Source organism: Pleurodeles waltl, chromosome 9 (assembly GCF_031143425.1).
Source record: "Pleurodeles waltl isolate 20211129_DDA chromosome 9, aPleWal1.hap1.20221129, whole genome shotgun sequence".
In the NCBI taxonomy this organism is placed as follows: Eukaryota; Metazoa; Chordata; class Amphibia; order Caudata; family Salamandridae; genus Pleurodeles; species Pleurodeles waltl.
The window spans coordinates 237,881,260-237,904,153 of record NC_090448.1 but is presented as its reverse complement, the minus strand read 5'-3'; the positions used below and the strand labels follow the sequence as shown (position 1 = coordinate 237,904,153).

The window sequence follows — 22,894 nt, the reverse complement described above, 5'->3', positions numbered from 1 at the left end:
CATGAAAGCAACAGCTTTCTCTGTCTGGTCAACACAAGTATGTGTTTTATCTTTGAAAGTGGCCTGCTGAATGAAACACATGACAAATTAGCCTGACTCTTGCAGGAGCCAACATAGCAAAGCTTGGCTAGTAGTAAGCATCTGGTTCCCATACATGAGCAAAGGATCCATTTGCAACAACTCCTAAAAAACAGTTATGCCTTTTCCATTTATTGTTTACAATACATTAACTAGGTGTGCCAGAAGGACATTTTTAAACCAGTCTGTAAACAGAAATGAACCTACAGCTTTTACTCTACCCCCACTTTCACAAAATAACTTTTGAAAGCCAAGGGTAAAGCTGATGAATAACCAACATGGATTGACATGGTTATGATGTACTGCCTAAATCCATTGTGCCGATGAAATCCCTTTCCCATGTATTCTACCATCAACTGGCAGAGCATTATGGTGTCAGAAAGGACAATGTCAGCAAAGACAGTGAAGACACACCAATATCAGTTTGGGTTACATACAGCTACTAGTTACCAATAGGGGTACTCAAATCCTTGTCAAATTAATGGCAGTAACCATAGATAATTTGAGGTTACGAAGTTAAGTGGGAAGTCAGTTCTTTGGAATGAGAAGACAATGTCATAAAGTAGATAAAATAAGGGAGAAGGGGTTTCAGCTTTGTATCATTGCTGTTTAAGCTATGGTTTCTAAAGGAAACACCAAATATATTCAACCATGCTTGCAGGAACATAGGGAACAAGCTTAGCAGGAATCAGACGTGTGTTTACGCCACAGAGGTGTATTGTTTTTAAGTCACTGTAGTGCAAAGTGAGCACACTAGGCATGCATATTATTGAAGGCAGGCAGGTTATATGTTAGAAAAAAGAAAGACAGCAAAAAGTGTATATACACAAAAGAAAGGTTTGAGAAATGCATATCATCACATCCAGCTAGATATCAGATGCTTCCAACTTACTTCCATATTGCTGTCTAGCGATCCTGCACTGCTGCGGCGCCCACGCTTGCCTGCCCAGGACATGCAATACCATAGATTAGAGACTGAAACACGATCTGGGTGATTTATAGCTCTTTCCCTAAATAACTAAAAAAGCCTGAGAGTACAAACTAGGAGGGCCTTACTACATGAAACTTGCATTGACTCAACAGTGAGGTAGAAAACTGAGGCAGAAACAAATGCAGTTTCAGGCCTTAAAAGAGGTTGTATCATTGCACTCAAATTCTACATAACATGATGGCAAGTAAGAAGATTTTTTGGTCCAACACAGATGTAAAATGCATACTGTTTTTTCAAATCGTTTCATATTAACTTTATGTTAAGTGGCATTCTTCCATCAATTTTGTCATCCAATATTGCAAAAATATAATTGAATGGTGTATAACATTTTTGTTTGTATTACAGACTTTTAGGGTCACTATCGGGTCAGCAATACAGGATTGCATAAATAGTTTATGAATACCAAGTATTTTTAGATTGTGTTGAAATTTCTGATAACTACCTAGTGATGAACTCAACTTTCAACAACTGATGTGCAGTGCTGCCTGGTAATCCAGAGATGAGAACAATTTTGGTTTGATCAGTTAAAATTATGTCTTAAAATAGCTTCTATGGGCTTAATTAGGATTTGTAATAATACAACAGCAATATGTATGCTGCAGCAAAAGTCCAACCCACAACAAACATCCTTCAAGTGTTAAAATATAGGATGAGTATCCAATCAAAGGCTAAGAACACACACTGACATGCTTAATTTGGAATTCGTCTTCTCACTGGGCAATAAGCTGGCATGCTGCTCAAGGTACAAATCAAACTGGTGCAACAATTCAGGAAGTCAAAGGTTAGTTGTTCATTATAGTATTTTGAGGGAGGGACAAAACTTCAGTAATTAAGATTACAAGGTGGAAGATCACCTTTGTTAAAAGAAGGACAAGCATATGGGAAAAGGAAGTCAGGCACGAGGGACTGGAAGGCAACTTTCCCTTCAACACTGAAGGAATCTCATGAGAAGAGAAAAGGAGGGTGTTAAGAAGTTATGGAACAGAAGGTAACTGGCAAAAGAGGCCCCAATTATATAATAAATATCAACAGGTATGTTTGTTTTAAAACAAAGTAATTTAATGAAAGAATAATCTCACACTAGTTGTTTTGGTTTTCTATGCAAAACAAAAATAAATCAACAGAATTTTTTTTCTGAAAAAAGGATTTGTTTGTAAAGCCCACTCAATAGTACAAATACATAATTATATGTAAACTTATGTAAGCCACCCATGGCAGTTGCAAGCAGTGGCATGAAATGGCAATATAAGGATGCAGTAAATCTTGTTGAAATGCAAAATAATTCACTGTCCACCCTAAGAAAGAACAACCAATTTTGGAAAGCCTCAATGATTGCAGAAAACAAAAATATGATGAAAATAAATATGTCTATATTTCTCCAGAAAACACAAATGTTACATTTAGAAGAGTTTAATTTTATTTGGGTTGACTATAAATGGGTCATTAGACCATGTAGACTAGACATTCACAATGAACTGACATCTAAAAACTGTTTTATCGTTGCAAAAACGTTTAAGCACCTCTTTTAAACATTAACATTTGACTGTTAATGTCAATGCTGTTTGGTTCAGCTGCTTAACTAGTTTAGATATGTGTCCTATATTTTATGTTTCCCAAGTAGTTTCATATAGTTATGAAAAAACAACAAGAGTACACACTGACTTTCGCCACCCAGTCGAGCAGTCATGCATCACAGAAAAGGACTGACATCGGGTGATCACCAACTACTGCAAGAACCACCAGACCAAATTGTAGCTATAGTCAAATAACCACTAGTTTGATTGTGAAATACCATCTAACGGATTCTATCCTACAATCTTTAGAAATGCAAGCAACTAAACTGTGATGTAAATGATTTCCACCATGAAATTGAGTAATAATACATAAAAAGCAAAAACATAAAAACCATCAAGATGAAATGCATGTAATCTAGGGTATTGAATAATGTACCTTCTGATTACTTATATATAAATCCTTATATTTACATTCACTATTAGAATGAAAACCCCATTATTAATTAATTCAAAAGTAACTAAACTTTGCAAGAATGATACTGAAATTATACCTTTACTAGGTCAGTGTGTTTTGGTTGCTAGGTTTCAGGACCACAAAGGCCGCTATCCACAACAGAAGCAGGTATTCATATTATATATTGTTATTTTAATTTAGTCAGGAACTTTACAAATATATAAAACAGCACATAATTTAGGAAAATGCAGGAAGGCTGGAGAAATGTTCATTTCTTGTTGTCAGTTGTGAGTAACAGCAATTATCTCATCCTCATCTTTACAATTGTTCTCATTGAGAACCTTACTAACATGTCTTGTCAACAAAGCAATAACTGCAGGAACGGTGGGTGAAGTACTGGCTGTCCACTTGTGAACTTTCTTGCATTGCAATTGACAAATGACATACCACAATTTCTGTGGTTTGCAAGGGAAGTGAAATGACTGCAATCTATGTCAAGAAACTGGTATTTGTGCTGTGGTGACTAACATCCTTCAATTTAATATTTTAAACTGTAAGAAGTGGAAGATGCATTTGTACGTCTCAGTTCTGAGCAGAATGTTTTAAGGTTAGTGAAGCAGGGAAAAAAGGGTTTGAGGTTGGGTAATGAGATAAGGACCCTGTGTTTTTCAGTTTCAACATAAACAGGTCATAAGTAAGTCTTCTTTGTTCCCTTTGCCACGTCCCTTTTACAAAAACAGATTTCCATTCCAGACAGGGGTATAAGCAGTGAACCCAAAACCCCAGACTGGTAGAATCTTTCTGGAATCAAGAGGAATCTCTGCCCAGGATAAGAGCTGAAGTAGGAGTACTGTCGCTTTGCTGTTTTGCTTTGCTGGACTGGCCTGCATTTGCTGCTTTTGCCCGAGAAGAGTGCAAAGGGTGAACTTTGCTGTGTGTCCTGCTTGAGAAAGTTCTCCAAGGGCTTGGAGTAGAGTTTGCCTCCTGTTGAAAGTCTAAGGGACACCAAAGACTTCAGGTTCCTCGATCTGCAGCACTGGGAACTGTGTGTTTTGTGCTGTTCAAGAGGAGAAACCACTGCAATGCCGCCAACTAAGCCACTGGCCTGCACTGTGACCTGCCAACGCTGCACTGCCCCGCTTTGCACCGTGGCCCTGGTCTCACCAACCCCGTCATCGGACGACATCACCGAGCCGATGCTCGCACCGCGACCTGTGGGCCCCGCACTACAGCATCGCCTGCTCACACGGCAGCCTGGGCATCCACGACAATGCCGCTCCTGCTGACGATGCCGCAGCTGCCTGCAGCGTGGCTTGTGGACACCGCTTGTGAGGTACACGAAGCACCACCCCGTACCGCAGCCCCAGTCCACCGACGCCAGCATCATCAACTCCAGTGTCGTCACCAGGTGTCCTTGCCTGCACCGTGGCCTGTGGACACCACTTGTGAGGGTCCCGAAGCACCGTCCCATCCCACACCTCTGGCTTGGGCCTACTGAGGAAAGCGCTCCAGCAATGACGATGCCAATACCTGCACCGTGGCCTGGTGACACTGCACGTCGCACTGCCACGCTTCACACTGCAGCCATGGTCTCACTGATGCCGCTGGGTGCCATCACAGAGCCCCCGTAGGCACCGCACGTCGCATCATCCCGCTTTGCACCGCAGCCCCGACGCCATCCACGCTAGCGCTCCTGACTTCATTGGCCCGGAGTTCGATTAGCACCACGTGTGACTTTAAGGGCCCGACAACTCCAGAACCAACACTGCGATGTCAGCGACGCCACTCTCCGGAGCTCAGGGTGAAGATCACGACGCCCTGCAATTCCAAACGTACTGTTTATAGGTCTTGCCGACACTAGCTGGCCCGCGATGCTGCGGCCTGCCTGAACTGTTGGTTTTGTTGATCACGGCGGAATTGCAGAATTAGTATTTATTACTGTATGCTGCATTCTTATCCTATTTGGTCTTGTTTGAGATAGATAGATATTGGCTATTTTTTTTAAACTGGTGTGGTGTCCTTTTGCAGTGTTTTCATTTATTACGGTGTGGTATGTGCAAATGCTTTACACATTGCTTCAGAGATAAGCCTCACTGCTCGTGCCAAGCTACCAAGGGGGAGAGCAGGGGTTATCAGAGCAGGTATCTCCCTTTTCCTGACTACAGTGAGGGTCCCTACTTGGCCATGGTACAAACCGACTGCCAAATCGAGACCCCATTTCTAACAGTAAAATAAAGTCTTGGTCAATGCAGTCAAAAAGGAAGAGTATTAGGGAAAAGTCAATTGAGTCATTGGGGGAATGGCAGTGGAGAAAATTAAGATATTAATGACCAGTCTGAGAAAGCCAGCTAAAAGTTTTTAGAATCAAATGTATAACAATCTAAAAATTGTACACAATACAACAGGGTCTGAATTAATGACCTTATAAAACTAAATAAATGTAAACAACATGAAGACTTCATGGCTGATATATCACAGTTGTCCCTTGCAAATTAAGTAAATTCAGCATGTCCCCTCAAATCTTTATTAACACACTGCAAGTCACATTTTTTCAATCAGAGCTAGCAAAAAGCTAACTAAAATATGGATTTTAACCAAATATTTTCAAGATAACAGATCAAAGAACATGGACCCTGCAAGTATATATTAATATTTGTTTTAGAAACTGACTCATATATTCTGCTAAAATTAAAATCAATCTTCCACAGGTACCTGGTTGCTATGCTAAACAGATACTGCTGCAACAAAAGGTAAATAAATAAAAATAGTTGCATTGTAGCTGGGAAAGGCTGGCTAAAAGTCTAGACTCTCTCCTCTTCCATACTTAAAAAGGAAAGCTGATGAATGTGCATTAAGGATTAATAAACAACGTTCAAAATAAAATTCACAAAGAAGGCAGAACAACGATAGTTAGGAGTTGTGTATGGGGAATGGCCTAATTGAGTCAATGATTTTTGTTATTCTTAACTTTGCAAGCTCTATGCCTTTATGTGTTCTTTTCCAGTTTTCTTTCGACCTGTTGTCTTTTCCCCCCACTGCAAACACTTTAATGGCATTTGAAGTCTTTATCTCAAAATAATTATGGGAAAAATGGCACTCATTGTCACTGTTGTGTCTTAATGCACATTTTGTTTGAGATTATGTGATAAATTAAAATCAGAGAATGAAAGTGTTGCTAAATGCCTTAAAATCTCAATAGCACAAAAAATGAAAAATTAACCTATAACCAAAGGGTAGATCATTGAATAGGTTAATATTCTGGCTAATGCCACAGTCTATGGCCAAGGTGTGCTCATAGCCAATGGGTACAAGGAATGTATATAAATCATTATGTAATCTCTGGCCCATTTCAATCCCAATAGAAGCAATACCCCAGACTCTTGAAGAGAATGCTCTACTATTGGAAATAAAATACACAGATACTGAGCACTGTGCTACATTTTACCCAATTGGTCAACTGTGGATCAACAACATCTTCATAAATCTTTGCAAGCAAGCTGAAAAGATTTATTAAAGAGTTTTTTACAAGAAGATCGAAAAGGGTTTATTAATGAAATTACTATTATATCCTTGGCAGCATTAAACCAGAAAGCTGTCCACTGTGAGAGATTGCTTTAGAGTAAAGACAGCATTTGACCACTTTAGATGGGAATATCACAAAGCAATCCTGCTTGTAATTACATCTAGATAATTTTCAAGGGTTCTTCCAAGCTCTGCATCCACATTTCGAAACTTGGTTCTGCTGTAATAAAGAATTAGGTTCCCAGAAAGAAATTCAGTGTTGCCATATATCTGCAGGCTTACGTGCTCTTTCTATTAAATCTTGCACTGCCAAATAAAGTTGAAAGGGTAAAACTTCATCTACGTTATACCTTAATCCACTGTCCTTGCCATTTTTACTGTGGACTGTTATGTAATGATTTTGGCATATGTTCGGGTTATTTCATTAACTACTCCAAAACAGAACTATGATCTGGAACGCTGACACAGTAGATCTTTTCTTTAATAATAATTTTAAAAAAACAAAAAAACATAAAATACCTTATTTTGTGACCAAAATGACAAAATATTACAAGATGGATTCAAAGCAGAATGAAATTTGCTATATGGTTCCGAGATACAGCAGAGGAGATAACATTTAAATATTTTTGCTCAATTTATTGTTCCACTTTATATGTTAATTCATTTCTTGACTAAGATAGAGAAATGGGTAAATTAGTTAATCGTTAACAGTAGTGGCATATGAAAATAATTAAGGCAGTCAATTTGGAATGAAAATCTTGATTTCTCAAATCCTAAAGCCTGCTATTGGACAGTATGGAGGCATTAAATTACTCACAACTCATAGCAAACACTGTTCCATACCTTCAGGGTAAATTTCCCAATGTGGCACAAACAAGCTTCTGTTTAGAATTGGCCCACCCACATTTTTAGAAAGATCTGCACACAAACACTTCTGTATTATATCTTTGAGCAATTTACAACAGTGCAATATACAAAGTGACCCCAATAGGGAATAATCCACAGATTAATTAGGATTTACAGTATCTGAGCAATCAAACCAATGGAATACAGATTTCCTACTGAGTCAATTTATCAAAATTAAAGGCTTGTCAAAGGCCATTGTTTAACATGGTGAAAAGGAGTGTCTCATTGCTCCAATACTTTCAGATAATGATTGTATTTGAGGAAATGTTCTGGTTGGTTACAAATGACAAAATACCCAGTTATATAATACCTCAATTAGGGAGATTTTAATGAACTCCCCAAAGGTGAGCACAGGTTTAAAACATGAATTGTAAGATAAAAGAATAAAACTGATGATTTACAGAACTTCAGTCCTTGAAAAGTTACTTATATATAATGTACCTGTCTTTTTAACCACTTCACCGGTCTTCCTAGCGACCATCGGAATGCACGAAGGCAGTTCTTGGTTAGAAGATGGACCATTTAATCCAATGCTAATATTATTTTAAACTCTGCTCCTGGCATTGACTCACATCACATTCTGTTTTGTCTGTTTCCTGCAAAACATTGGTGTTGCTTCTCCCCCTCAAGATTCAATACTTATTATGTGTCTTTTCTCTTTTCTTCTGTGACTGTTCATTATGTGGCTTCCTTCCCTCTCTGTGTGATTCTTTATGTACACTCTTTATCTCAGAAGCTGCATGTACCCAGGGTGGGACTTCAAAGCCCTCTTGATTCAGTAGTTTGCAGGGCCTGGTCATGCTTTTCCTCTGATCCTTTTCTTGTTAAGGGCGTGGGTCGGTCAATAGAAGGAACGGGCAGAGTAGGTGTGGGTGACTTCATTATGGCCTTGCAGTCCACATTGTGGTGAAGCACATTAGGGCCCACGCAGAGTCTCAATTTTAGATTGCACATTCTAACTCTGCATCTTTTTTCTGACAGTGACTGCTTTCATGGATTTACACTCATGTGATAAAGTACTGAGAAGACACTGTATTTCATCTTTAGTGTTGCTGCCATGAAGTCTGTACACCTCGTAGCCACAGACAAATCATCGCATCAGCTCTGCACCTTTGACACAGTGCAATATGAACAGTGCTTTCATTATATAAACTGCCTTTGTGTTACATTCAGCAGAGGTGCACTTCTACTATGATTATCCTGGAACGCAGTGCAATGTGAACGAGATCTGACCTCCATCCTACAAATGACGATAGCCTCCAATACACCGGACTGGCTTCCTGGCTTTCCCGTACATCTTACCCAAGCATGGGGGAGTTAGGGTATCCAAAATGATCTGGCAGCAGTACTCCCACTATGCTCTGAATAGTGAGGGTAGTAACAGATAGGAGTATTAAACAGGATTGAATTTTGTATCTTTTTTTCCCTTTCTTATAATGCTGGTTACCATGCTTTGTTTCATCTGCCTATTAATCGCAGCTCATACTCTCTATAAAACAATACGATTGTTTCAATAAACATTTGGAAATACCTTTTTGTATCTTTCTTGGGCATGCAAACTGACAACAAAAGGGTAGATCTGTTTCTATGATTTTTTGGGGAATCCAAGTATCCCTGATCGAGGTTGTTGATAACATCTGGTACCTTGGTAAATTTAGGGGGACAGATGGAGCACTGTGACCTACCTAGGAATTTTGTCAACATTTCCTGATGGTATAGACTGACTGAATCCTACTATCCTGAAGTTTATATTGACCCAATACACAGTCCGACTTAATTCGTATGAACTGTTTAACATGGCGCCACAAATGTTCTAGGTCAGGTACTTATGCAATGGGTCGCCTGAGTAGCTCTTACGTGTGTCCAAGGCCCCCTTTTCACCCTTTATCCAGAGATGTCCGTGGTGTTTAGGATTAATCCTCCTCAGCTTATTAGGAACACCCTTATTCAGTCTGGAGGTTGTTTAAGTCCGAAACTTCAGAAGGATCACCCCACCACAGTATTTCCCCTCTGACTCCTATTCTTTAGAACAGCAAATGCAATTAACATTCTGGTTAACTATAGACATGCTGTTATAGCATATTTAGTGGTACAGGGATTCTCTCTTGCACGTGGAGGTCCATGAAGCATATATATGCAAAGCTTTTTATTGTTGAGTAAATTTTCCTACAGCAGATTCCACAACACAAACATTTCACATAAACGCAGATGCCGCAGTACCTACTCAATACAGACCATATAATCAACTAGAAATAGCATTAACTTTTCAGGACCATCATAATTGGTTCCAAAGCACCCTCCCACATCCACTTCAAAATATTAGACGAGGTCCCCTCAGCAATGATTAGGCAACCTGGCCAGTTTTAGTCGGATACACCATACCCAAACATAGAATCATTAAATGTTGGTGAACTCCGTGCCCTGCAGGTCTGGTTAGACTATATAGATGTTTAATGCAGCTGTTATGCGTACAATAACAACTGCGGCCTCTGTATATGTATGAAATGTTTGTGTTGTGGCATTTGCTGCAGGAAACTGACCCAACAATAAAAAACTTCGCATTTATATGCTTCATGGGCCTCTACCACAAAAGTAACATCACCATCCGCAAGAGAGAGTCCCTGTACCACTAAGGGGGTGTAACAGCATGTCTACAATTAACCAGAATGTTAATTGCACTTGCTGTTTTAACTAATAGGATTCAGAGGGGAAATACTGTGTTAGGGCGATCCCTTTAAAGGTTGAGGCTTATATATATGTTATATGGTTCCTATGAATTAAGTAGGATTGTGTATTGGGTCAAACTAAACTTCAGAATATCTGGACTGAGTCAGTCTATACTATCAGGAAAAGCTGCCAATTCCTAGGTAGCTCACAGTGCCCTATCTGAGCCCCTAAATTTACCAAGGTCCCAGATGTTAACCGCAACCTTGTACATGACAACTCTGATTTCCAAGTAAATCCGGGAAACAGATCTACCATTTCATTGTCACTTTGCATGCATGTATTTTCAAACATTTATTGAAACAATCGCATTCTTATATAGAGAACATGAGCTTTGATTATTCGGCAGAAGAAACAAAGCAGGGTAACCAGCATTATGAGAATAGTAAAAAAATGAATACAATTTGACCATGATAATGTTAATGACAATGTGTTTAGAGTGAGAAATAGGTCTAGAGCACAAACAAAGTGTGTCATTACGAGTTCAGCGGATGGTTTTCACCGTCTGCCTTCTGACGGGGTGGTTGCCTCCACACAGGCTATCTCCCTGCCATCCCCATTAAGAGTTTCCCGCTAGGCTGGCGGGCAGCAATCTTGGTTCCCACCAGCCAGCCTAGCGGGAAACAGGGTATAGCTTTGTCACCGGCTCAAAATCAAACACCTATGTATCCTTTCTGATGACATGGTTTTACATAATTTCTTAAATCACCACATTCAAGACGCTTCCTATACGCTGCTTACAATGATATTTGGTCAAATTCCTCAGCAAGATGCTGCTGAACGATTAAGACAAATGGATAGGGAACATTTTGAGAAATCGTTGGCTGTTGTGGATAATCGCATAACTACATTGTTGACTTCCATTTATTCTTTGTATAATTCTGTATCATCTGCATTCAATATCATACAGAATGACATGTCTCTCTTACAGCAAGGGCAAAGTCAGCTGTGATCGATTATGCAACTGAGTTGGACATTACAGGTTTTAAAATCAAACTGTGTGCCATGGAAATATTTGAATTCAATGGAGTTCTTTTTGCCATATAATTTAACACACATACAGAGACTAATGGTGAACGAAAGATGCAACTCATGCAATGTTGAACATTGTTTCTAAATGCTCATTGCCCTTTCCAGTAGCTGAAACACTGTCGTCTGTGTGGTTGGTAACATGGCTTCATATCATTACCTGTCGCTACATTTCAGTTTAAAACTTGTCTGAAACATTTCCTATTAGACAGATATGAAGCTATGGGGGAGAGTTTTGTGCATGAGTCCTAGGTTTTACCTATTGAGTACAAATGTGTGAGTAGGGAAATTAAAGGCTCCATTAGTGGAAACAAATGTGAAACTTAATTCGACCATTCATTGCTTTGAAAAGTGGTGACACTACATGGCGTGTGCAATGAGTCCATGGCTAATTTGGTGTGTTATCTGAAAGGTGCACCAGCATCCTTGATTCAGCCAGTGTTTCGATTACTCTCCAATGGGATTTACTTGGTCCTGAATGACCAAGGTTGTTGTGGGATGAAACCAGGAGTCTTGCAGTGAGGCCTCATCCTGGGCTGAGCAGAGTGGACTCAGGTTGATTAATATGTGTTCAACTGCCACATGGACTGTACCTGTACTTTTTTCCTCCATTGTAAATTCATGGTGAGTAGTCCTTGTACAGTGGATTTTGATAAGGGGTTGAACAATGCTGTTCACCAATGCCTGTACCATTACTTTTTGATAAGTGTCACAGCGTTGGAGTCAGACATCACCGCATGTGGTTTCTCTTCTTGGTTGTGCAGGATTACTAATTACTGAAACTTCATGTGTTATGGCTGTAACTAAGAAGGGCAGGCTAGGTGGTAATGTTCTGAATGTATATGAGCCATCTTCATTATTCTTAGTCTGGCCTTCCTCATTAGTGTCTTGCATACCCTTCCTCTTTTGGATTTGCTTCCCAATATCTCTTGCTTAGAACCTACAGGCCATGATGCGGATTAAGGAGGAGTACTGACCTAAGGCAAGGAGTGGATTAAAAAAAAATATGTTTCGGACTTGGGGGAACTCAATTGTCTTTCTTATAGGTGAAGACTCTGCCCTTTCGCTAGAGACAAGAAACAAGCAATAGGCAATAATGATGATGGATGCTAAGTAATCAGAAAATAACAAAATATTAGAGGAATCAATACAAAAAATGCTCACAATGCATCACAGTAGATGCAGATCACGATTTGCCCAGTGCAAAAGCCTCAGTATAGTTTGTGATTTGATTCTTTAGGTATATATTTGAGGACAAGACCTCCCATTAATCCTACAAATACATTTAGCAATCTATAAGATTAACTAACCAAACACTGTGCCAAAGGAGAAAGAAAGTGATCTTGATATTAACTAATTTGAATTGGTAGATAGAGTATAAAACCACGCATTGTTTGAAGATCATCTGTCATGATAAGAACATCATTGGCTTGATCAAACCCTTCAAAGGGGCTAAGCACAAATAAAGAGCAATTATCAGGTCTATATTTTAAATCTGACTTATTTGAATTGGATAGTTAAAAATTCTTTCTAAGTCAACAATCTTTTGACATTCTTTATTCTTATTTTTTTTTATTTCTTCATGAGTTCCTTGGTCCCCCCTCACAGGTTTAAAACCATATTGCTAAGATTAATAACTTCTTTGCGGATTACTATAAGAATGGCATGTCTTTTTTGAATTATCAATTAAAAGGTAAATCAAGGGTTACAGTAGTGGGACAAAGACGATAGTTATGGCAAATGAGTGAAAGGGTAATTTGATAATGTTGGTGTTTGGGCTGTAATGATTAGAGGTTTGTTTTAAGAGGCATGTGTGGCTATCAATCATGATGGACCTCTGTTAGGAATAAGGCATCACAGATAATGAAGATTTTGCTTTTTTGTACAAATGGTCGGAGTTACTGAATGTAGATGAATTTTAGAACAAGAATCAATGACTGATGCTGAAACATTACTGGTACAGTTAAGATCTATTTACAACTATTCTGCACTTGCACAATATCTCGTCCCTCAGAATTTAAAAATGACAAAACAAAATTGCCCCAAAGACAATACACATATCCATGCATACTTCACTGTTATGCACATCTTAACATAAATCTGAGGCTTTCATATGTAGTTGTAATCAATGTAATAAATGCTATCATGGTGGGTAGCTATTTGTGGTTAATATCCTTTTTATTATTGCTGGAATCGATATACACCAAAAATAGAGTTGTATTTAGGAAGAAGATGTTCCAAACTTAATTTTAGATTATGTGACAACTGAAAAAACAAGCAAATATTAATAGGCCAATGGAAATTAGTATGTCCCTTTTTTACCACGAAAATGTGTTTCATATCAAAAATCCCAATGTCTGTATACTGCATATAGTTTCCTTTTAATTTCATTCCAAACAACAACAAGAGTAGCATGACAAATAAAGGTGCACGTTCACACTGTAAAATATATCCATTAACTCTTGCAGGTAAATGCTTTGAACAAATGCTGGTAAGAATTGCAACTATTTAATTACTATATCAATTGTAAAATGAAGACCCTGCATTCCATTACGTGATATATCTAGTTCAGATGCATAATAACCAGCTATGGCTGAGACCACTGCAGTCCTCAAAGCTAGCCACCAAAATCTGTGTCTGAATAGTAAAGTTATATCACAGAAAGGTTGCTCACTTTTCACAGACAAACTACTTTAACACTAAACATTTTGAATGAAATCCTCATTAAATGACATAACAAATAATCGTGTTGATTGTGGCGTACAGAACACTATGTTTAGCACAGAGGAGAACTAAATGCAAAAAAACAACTCAAACAGGCACAACTACAATGCACACAGTGTTCAAGGGCAAACAATAATGGGCAATCATTAGGAGTGTATTATGAATCTCTTCTGCCTCACCATTTTTATTCTCCAAATAACGATACCAAGTGATTCAGAACATCTCTGTGGACAATATGCCTAATGGAAACATTGTCTCACCAATGCATTACAGTAAACTGCCATTGCAGAAGTATGTTAAACTTTGTTTCCAAAAATAAGTGGAAAAATAGGTATGTCAAATCAAAATACGAAAGGTGATTCCAAAAAGCCCTCTATCGCCAAAGAAGACTTAATTTTTACAAGAGCAGGGACTGTGGAAGTTATCTGGTTACCCAGGACGGACAGAGGAGAAGGAATTTGAGTTTTAGGCCAGTCAGACAAGGAATTCTGGAAAGTGTTGTATGTATCTCACCAAATGAAATACTGACTACCTTGAAATAAATATGGAAAAATGGTTCAATTTATACAATCTAAGCTCAAGTTCAAAGGCAATCTGCCAAATAATTACTTCAAACAGATATAAAGGACTGCAGAATCGCTTGTCTACGACAAAGCACGAACCATTTTGTTTATCACACACAAGATAAGGGATACAGTCCAGTGATGTTGGTCTCACTGTGGCCTCCTGATGCGCATCATTCTTGCGCAACTGGCCATTTTGAAGGTCCCAGGGACAATATCTTTAAAAAATATCCCAAAAAAGATCACTGTAGCTATAAAAACGAATATATACGATCTTACATTACGTGTTACAGTAACGTGCAAGGAAGACGTAAAAAACAAAACAAAAAAATCTCCTGTTTTTCTGCATTTCTAGTTCGCAAATATCCAATGGTAGAGTTCCTACTTACAAAACTCAACTTCACTAACTTTGAACTACTACTTTGCGTTTCGTACTTCTCATTACAAATTATGCAATAGTAAAAGATTGAAGTAGGACGTAACAATGGATGCTATGGTGGCAGTCAATGGGAAGTGTCAAAAACAGTTTTTATGTGCACCTCAATTCCCAATTTCCAGTTGGTAATCTCAAATGATGACTATTAACATTGCGCCTCCAACATACTTGCCATTGCTAATAAGGATTAAAGTCTTTGTTTTCTTAAGGGGTCATGAGGATGTAGCACAACAACAAAATGACTTCAGTTTGGTGGAATTGCAGTAACACAAAATCAATGTTGGTCTATGTGCTGAAAGTTGTATGCTGCCTTCTTCAACCTACAGTCACTTCAGAGTGGCACAACCCCATTTTATTATGGACTGAAAAGCATAATAAGACTACATTTTATTAAATGTCCCACAGTAGTTGCACTGCGCAACTAGATCAAAGAAACTCTTCCTAGAACTGTCATGAAGCACAAACTTCTTTTACATATTGATTTGAGTGTACCACTCATGGGAAAATACCCAAGTCTGCAAAGAGGTTGGAATTGTGACTAAGAATAAACCACTTTAAAAAAATCTGTAAGTCTACTGCAAGCATATTGTGTTGAAATGTTCAACATTTTTATCATTACAAGGAATCCTTATTGCCTAATTAGCCACTGGTGTGGTTGCAAGTGTAACCGTATGGCAGTAATAGATAGGAATGGAATGGTGATGAGTAATATGAATTGATTTACAAATGTAGCCAAAAGTGCAATAACTTGTAGACTTTACACTACACTATACCTTTCAAAAAAAGCAATTGAGACGTTTTAGAAAAAAAACATATTTCAGACGGTGAGGGTGAAGGATACTAATGGGGCAGCTTGGTAAGACTGGTTAAATTAGATGATCTATACAGAATGTGCATATATTTGATGAAAAAAACATCTTTTATACCTACATATTCAAATTAGCACAGTGTTTTTACTATGCCACATATATAGCTTCAACTGCCATACTAAAAGTAAGAGCCATTGATTACTGTTTCGTGCTATGCAAGTGGTACATCAGACACAACATTTCGCTTGAATGATGAGGTAATTACTGTTAACTGAATTGGAACAAGCAATCTGCAAATGCTCTGTGGAAGCCCTGGCTTCTCATTGAAGCAAATTATACTCTTGTGAGAAATGATAAAAGGCCTGACTCCAGGTATATGCAATTAGTTACTAAGAACTGCCTGCACTTTATTGCAAACTTGCTCCACTCATAATGGAAATTAAGGAAGTGGCATATATTGATAAAAATGTATGACAACCAAAACCTACTATGCTGATGCATGTTCTTTTTAAAAATAAGTATGATGTATATAACCAAATGCCAGAGCAACACCAAAGGGTGCCAGAACAACACAAACAAGGCCTGGGGAAATTACTGAAGGCAGGTCTTTACGTGTTGCTCTAGCACTGGAATTTTAAAAATGTCAACATAATGAGTGACTAGTACCCATGAGGCAAGTCATACAATGAGAAGATATCAGTCACACAGCATATTGGAAATATATTATATGAAACTAGAAATTTTAAAAGGGATTCACTCGTTCAGCAAAATGTGATACACAGGCACATCAAATACAATACACAGAAAGCATTTTGATATGGGACTGATTCCGCTAAACAAACATATGCATTTTTATCAATATTGTTTAGCTCTACCATTTTGCTTTTAGAAGTTAGATAGCAAGCTGAAGCTACTCAAAGGGTCATGGGAAAGGCAATCAAAAATCAAATAGCAGACAAACATGAATAAAGTATGATTTTACAAGCTGCACATCTCACAAATGAGGTAACATGTATGGCATGTGGACTGTCACAAGAAGCCTGGGGAAAAGCAGTGAGCTTCTTACCTGCTTCAGAGAGGTCTCTTAGGGAGCTACTCAAGGCGCTACGTTTCAGCCCCTCACTCGACGCATAGCTGTCATCCAGGCAGGCCCTGTTTAGTGTGCCATTGCCAGACTCCTTCTTCAGACTGGAACATTGCGACATACTGGGGCGCACTACTCCCTTCTGTTTCTCTAGCTCAGCTAGAACAAGGGGAGTGAAAATGCATATCCACAGTTAATTATATTATAATGCTAATACACATTACCAACAAACACTCGGCATTTAGATTGACACAATAATTACCTGTGACTGCCAGGAGCTGTTCACCATGGGGAACTGGTCCTTCTGACAGCTTGAGTGCCCACCATGGATGAATCCTGTTAATCATTGTATCTAACCTAGTGATCACCTCAAACTAAAGCAATGCCAAAGGTTTCTACTGCCAGACCTACATTTTAGATGATAACCCATCTATTGAAAATGTCACTTACCCAGTGTACATCTGTTCGTGGCATTAGTCGCTGCAGATTCACATGTTTGGCACAGTCCGCTGCCTGGTGTTGGGCTCGGAGTATTACAAGTTGTTTTTCTTCGAAGAAGTCTTTTTTGGTCACGGGACCGAAGGACTCCTCCCTCTTCGGCTCCATTGCGCATGGGCGTCGACTCCATCTTAGATTGTTTTCCCCGCAGAGGGTGAGGATGGAGTTGTTTGCTATAAATAGTGCCCATGCAATGGAGTGAATATGTATGTACATAAAAAGTTTATAATAATTATTTACAAATGTACAAATGTTTAAGATTTAAGATCTACTTCTAAACGGCTACAGGCTTCCCGGGGAGGCGGGAGGGCACATGTGAATCTGCAGCAACTAATGCCACGAACAGATGTACACTGGGTAAGTGACATTTTCAGTTCGATGGCATATGTTGCTGCAGATACACATGTTTGGCATAGACTATAAAGCAGTTACCTCCCCTAAAAGCGGTGGTTTAGCCTGTAGGAGTTGAAGTAGTTTGGAATAATGTTCTTAGTACAGCTTGGCCCACTGTAGCTTGTTGTGCATTTAGTACGTCTACACAGTAGTGTTTAGTAAATGTATGAGGCGTAGACCAGGTTGCAGCCTTACATATTTCGCTCATAGGAATGTTTCCTAGAAAGGCCATTGTAGCACCTTTCTTTCTGGTTGAGTGTGCCTTTGGTGTAATAGGCAATTCTCTTTTGGCTTTAAGATAGCATGTTTGAATACATCTGACTATCCATCTAGCAATGCCTTGTTTAGAGATTGGATTTCCTATGTGTGGTTTTTGAAAAGCTATGAACAGTTGTTTTGTTTTCCTGATTAGCTTTGTTCTGTCAATGTAGTACATTAGTGCTCTTTTGATGTCTAATGTATGTAGTGCCCTTTCAGCCACGGAATCTGGTTGTGGGAAGAACACTGGCAATTCTACTGTTTGATTTAAATGGAATGGTGAGATTACTTTTGGCAGAAATTTTGGATTTCTTCTTAGAACTATTTTATTTTTGTGTATTTGAATAAATGGTTCTTGTATGGTAAATGCCTGTATTTCACTTACTCTTCTGAGGGATGTGATTGCAATGAGAAATGCGACTTTCCAGGTTAGATATTGCATTTCACAGGAATGCATGGGTTCGAAAGGTGGACCCATGAGTCTTGTTAAGACGATGTTAAGGTTCCATGAAGGAACTGGTGGTGTTCTTGGTGGTATAATTCTTTTTAGCCCTTCCATGAATGCTTTAATAACTGGTATTCTAAATAGAGACAATGAATGAGTAGTTTGTAGGTAAGCAGATATTGCTGCGAGGTGTATTTTTATAGATGAAAAAGCGAGATTCGCTTTTTGCAAATGTAGTAAGTATCCCACTATGTCCTTTGTAGAGGCATGCAATGGTTGGATTTGATTGGTATGGCAGTAGCAAACAAATCTTTTCCACTTAGATGCATAGCAGTGTCTAGTGGAAGCTTTTCTAGCTTGTTTTATGACCTCCATGCATTCTTGTGTGAGGTCTAAGTGTCCGAATTCTAGGATTTCAGGAGCCAAATTGCCAGATTCAATGATGCTGGGTTTGGATGCCTGATCTGTTGTTTGTGTTGTGTTAACAGATCTGGTCTGTTGGGTAGTTTGACATGCGGTACTAGTGAAAGGTCTAGTAGAGTTGTATACCAAGGTTGTCTTGCCCATGTGGGTGCTATCAGTATGAGTTTGAGTTGATTTTGACTCAACTTGTTTACTAGATATGGAAGGAGAGGGAGAGGGGGAAAAGCGTATGCAAATATCCCTGACCAACTCATCCATAGAGCATTGCCTTGTGATTCGCGGTGTGGGTACCTGGATGCGAAGTTTTGGCATTTTGAGTTTTCTTTTGTTGCAAACAAATCTATCTGGGGTGTTCCCCAAATTTGAAAGTACTTGTTCAGAACTTGGGGGTGAATTTCCCATTCGTGGACTTGTTGGTGGTCTCGCGAAAGGTTGTCTGCTAGTTGGTTTTGGATTCCTGGAATAAATTGTGCTATTAGGCGAATGTTGTTGTGAATCGCCCACTGCCATATTTTTTGTGTTAGGAGGCACAATTGTGTTGAGTGTGTTCCTCCTTGTTTGTTTAAATAATACATTGTTGTCATGTTGTCTGTTTTGACAAGAATGTATTTGTGTGTTATTATGGGTTGAAAGGCTTTTAACGCTAGAAATACTGCTAACAGTTCTAGGTAATTGATATGAAATTTTGTTTGGTGTACATCCCATTGTCCTTGAATGCTGTGGTGATTGAGGTGTGCTCCCCACCCTGTCATGGAAGCATCTGTTGTTATAACGTATTGAGGCACTGGGTCCTGAAATGTCCGCCCTTTGTTTAAATTGTTGCTGTTCCACCATAGAAGCGAGAGGTATGTTTGGCGGTCTACCAACACCAGATCTTGAAGTTGACCCTGTGCCTGTGACCATTGTGATGCTAGGCACTGTTGTAAGGGTCGCATGTGTAGTCTTGCGTTTGGGACAATGGCTATGCATGATGACATCATGCCTAGAAGTTTTAGCACAAATTTTGCTTGTATCTTTTGGTTTGGAAACATAGCACTTATTACCTTGTGGAATGCCTGCACTCTTTGTGGACTTGGAGTGGCAATTCCCTTTGATGTGTTGATGGTTGCTCCTAGATATTGTTGTGTCTGACACGGTTCGAGGTGTGATTTTGTATAGTTGATGGAGAACCCCAGTTTGTGAAGGGTTTGTATGACATATGTGGTGTCGTTTGTGCAGTTTTTTACTGTGTTGGTCTTGATTAGCCAATCGTCTAGGTAAGGGAACACATGTATCTGTTGTCTCCTGATATGTGCTGCTACTACTGCTAGACATTTTGTGAACACTCTTGGTGCAGTTGTTATTCCGAATGGCAACACTTTGAATTGGTAATGTATTCCTTTGAATACGAACCTTAGGTACTTTCTGTGAGAAGGGTGTATCGGTATATGAAAGTACGCATCCTTTAGGTCTAATGTGGTCATGTAATCTTGCTGTTTGAGCAGTGGAATGATGTCTTGTAGTGTGACCATGTGAAAGTGGTCCGATATGATGTAGGTATTTAGTGTCCTGAGATCTAATATTGGTCTTAATGTTTTGTCTTTTTTTGGAATTAGAAAGTACAGGGAGTAAACTCCTGTGTTTTTTTGTTGTACTGGTACTAACTCTATTGCATCCTTTTGCAGTAGTGCTTGAACTTCTAGTCCTAAAAGTTCTAAATGTTGTGGTGACATTTTGCGTGTTTTTGGAGGGATGTTTGGTGGGAATTTGTGGAATTCTATGCAAAAGCCATGTTGGATTATTGCTAATACCCAATTGTCTGTTGTAATCTGTTGCCAAGATTGGTAGAATTGGCTTAGTCTTCCCCCCACTGGTGTTGAGTGAAGGGGTTGTGTGACTTGAAAGTCACTGTTTAGGTGGAGGTGTTTTTGGAGTCTGGAATCTTCCCCTACTCCTTGGGAATTGACCCCCTCTATATCCCCTGAAACCTCCCCTTTGGAATGAACCCTGATATGGTGTGGTTCTTGTTTGTTGGCTGGTGGTGTCTGTGGGTTGGCCACGAAACCCCCCTCTAAATGGAGTTTTTCTAAAAGAGCCTCTGCTCTGCGGGGAGTAGAGTGCGCCCATGGCTTTGGCCGTGTCTGTGTCCTTTTTAAGTTTTTCAATGGCTGTGTCCACTTCAGGGCCAAAAAGTTGTTTCTCGTTGAAGGGCATATTAAGGACAGCCTGCTGGATTTCAGGTTTGAAGCCTGAAGTGCGGAGCCAAGCGTGTCTCCTTATGGTGACAGCAGTGTTGACTGTTCTCGCTGCAGTATCGGCTGCGTCCAGTGAAGAGCGGATTTGATTGTTTGAGATCGTTTGTCCCTCTTCAACTATTTGCTGCGCCCTTTTTTGGTATTCCTGGGGAAGATGGTCTACGAGAAGTTGCATCTCATCCCAGTGGGCGCGGTCTTATCTGGCCAGCAGCGCTTGAGAATTTGCGATGCGCCACTGGTTGGCTGCCTGTGATGCTACTCTTTTTCCTGCTGCATCAAATTTTCTGTTTTCTTTGTCCGGAGTTGGGGCGTCGCCAGATGTATGGGAATTTGCTCTCTTGCGAGCTGCCCCTACTACTACGGAGTCAGGTGGTAACTGCGAAGTAATAAACACTGGGTCTGTGGGTGGTGGTTTGTATTTTTTATCCACCCTTGGGGTGATGGCTCTTGATTTTACGGGCTCTTCAAAAATTTGTTTTGCGTGCCGTAACATCCCTGGTAGCATTGGGAGACATTGATATTGGCTATGTGTAGCCGAGAGGGTGTTAAATAAAAAATCATCCTCTATAGGATCGGAATGCAGTTGGACATTGTGGAATTCTGCAGCCCTAGCCACCAGTTGCGAGTATGAGGTACTGTCATCTGGCGGTGACGGCTTTGTGGGGTATGAATCGGGATCATTGTCCGGCACTGGGGTGTCGTATAGGTCCCAAGCGTCTTGATCCTGATTATCTTGACTTATGGTAGTTTGCGCTGGTGAGTGCATTTGTGGCGGTGTTTGTGCCGGCGATGCCTGTTGTGGTGGAGAGGGCGGAGGCGTGACTTTTTTAACCACTTTGGCTTGTGGTTGTGCGTCATCCTTGAGAAGTCCGATCCTTCTTTTCCTCATTATTGGGGGAAGGGTTGATATCTTCCCTGTGTCTTGCTGGATGTACAGTCTCTTTTGTGTGTAGTCTGATTCTACACTTTGGAGCTCTTGTCCAAATCTGTGCATCTGGCCACTTATTCCTTGTTCCTCTGTGTAGGATGAAGGTGTGGAAATTTTCGGCGCCGAGAGAGAATCTTTTTTCGGCTTCGGCACCGACAGAATTTTTGTGGCTTTCGGCAGTGAGTCTCGGTGCCGATGTTTTTCGGTGCTGGTATCTTGTTTTTGCCTCTCGGAGCCGCTATCTCGGCTCCGAGGTTGCTCCATGGCGGTCCCTCGACCGGAGTCGGGTGTCTTCGCTATGGGCGTGCCCTTTTTCGGCGCCTTCGACGGGTCGCCTGTTTTATGGGTCGAGCCATGGCCTGTTGGCAGTGGCGTTCCCTGGGCTTTTGTCTTCTCGATGGTTTTACTTTTCGACGTCTTACTCACTGTTTGTTGCTGTTGTTCGACGTCGGAGTCTCCGGATTCTGAGTCCGGAACCGAGAATGTTTCCTCTTCGTCGTCGAAACGTTGTTTTGTCGGCGTGGACGCCATTTGTAGACGCCTGGCTCTTCGGTCCCGGAGTGTTTTTCTGGACCGGAAGGCTCGACAGGCCTCACAGGTATCCTCCTTGTGCTCGGGGGACAAGCACAAGTTACAGACCAAGTGGTGATCTGTATAAGGATACTTACTGTGACATTTTGGGCAGAAACGAAACGGGGTCCGTTCCATCGGCTTTGATGTCGCACGCGGTCGGGCCGACCAGGCCCCGATGGGGGATTTGAAGCTACCCCAAAGTCTTCCGATGATCGGTGTCGATGTACCTAACTATCCCGATACCGAACGGAACAATACCGACGCTTTCTTCCGAGATTCTGACTAACTTTCCGAACCGAAACACGGAG

At 40.1% G+C, this 22,894-nt stretch overlaps 1 protein-coding gene across 11 annotated transcripts in view; it reads right to left on the bottom strand.

Moving 5' to 3' along the window:
- The window catches only part of IQSEC1 (IQ motif and Sec7 domain ArfGEF 1), a 695,018-nt gene that overhangs the window by 5,328 nt on the left and 666,796 nt on the right, over window positions 1-22,894 (bottom strand). For 9 of the 11 annotated variants that reach the window (XM_069206623.1, XM_069206626.1, XM_069206624.1 and 6 more), the window contains 2 exons: window positions 16,817-16,993; window positions 971-1,020 (listed from right to left, as the gene is read on the bottom strand). In XM_069206623.1, the coding sequence (XP_069062724.1) occupies window positions 971-1,020; window positions 16,817-16,993 (227 nt within the window). The remainder of the gene's footprint in view (window positions 1-970; window positions 1,021-16,816; window positions 16,994-22,894) is intronic. The other 2 variants (XM_069206628.1, XM_069206629.1) reach the window with 1 other exon arrangement.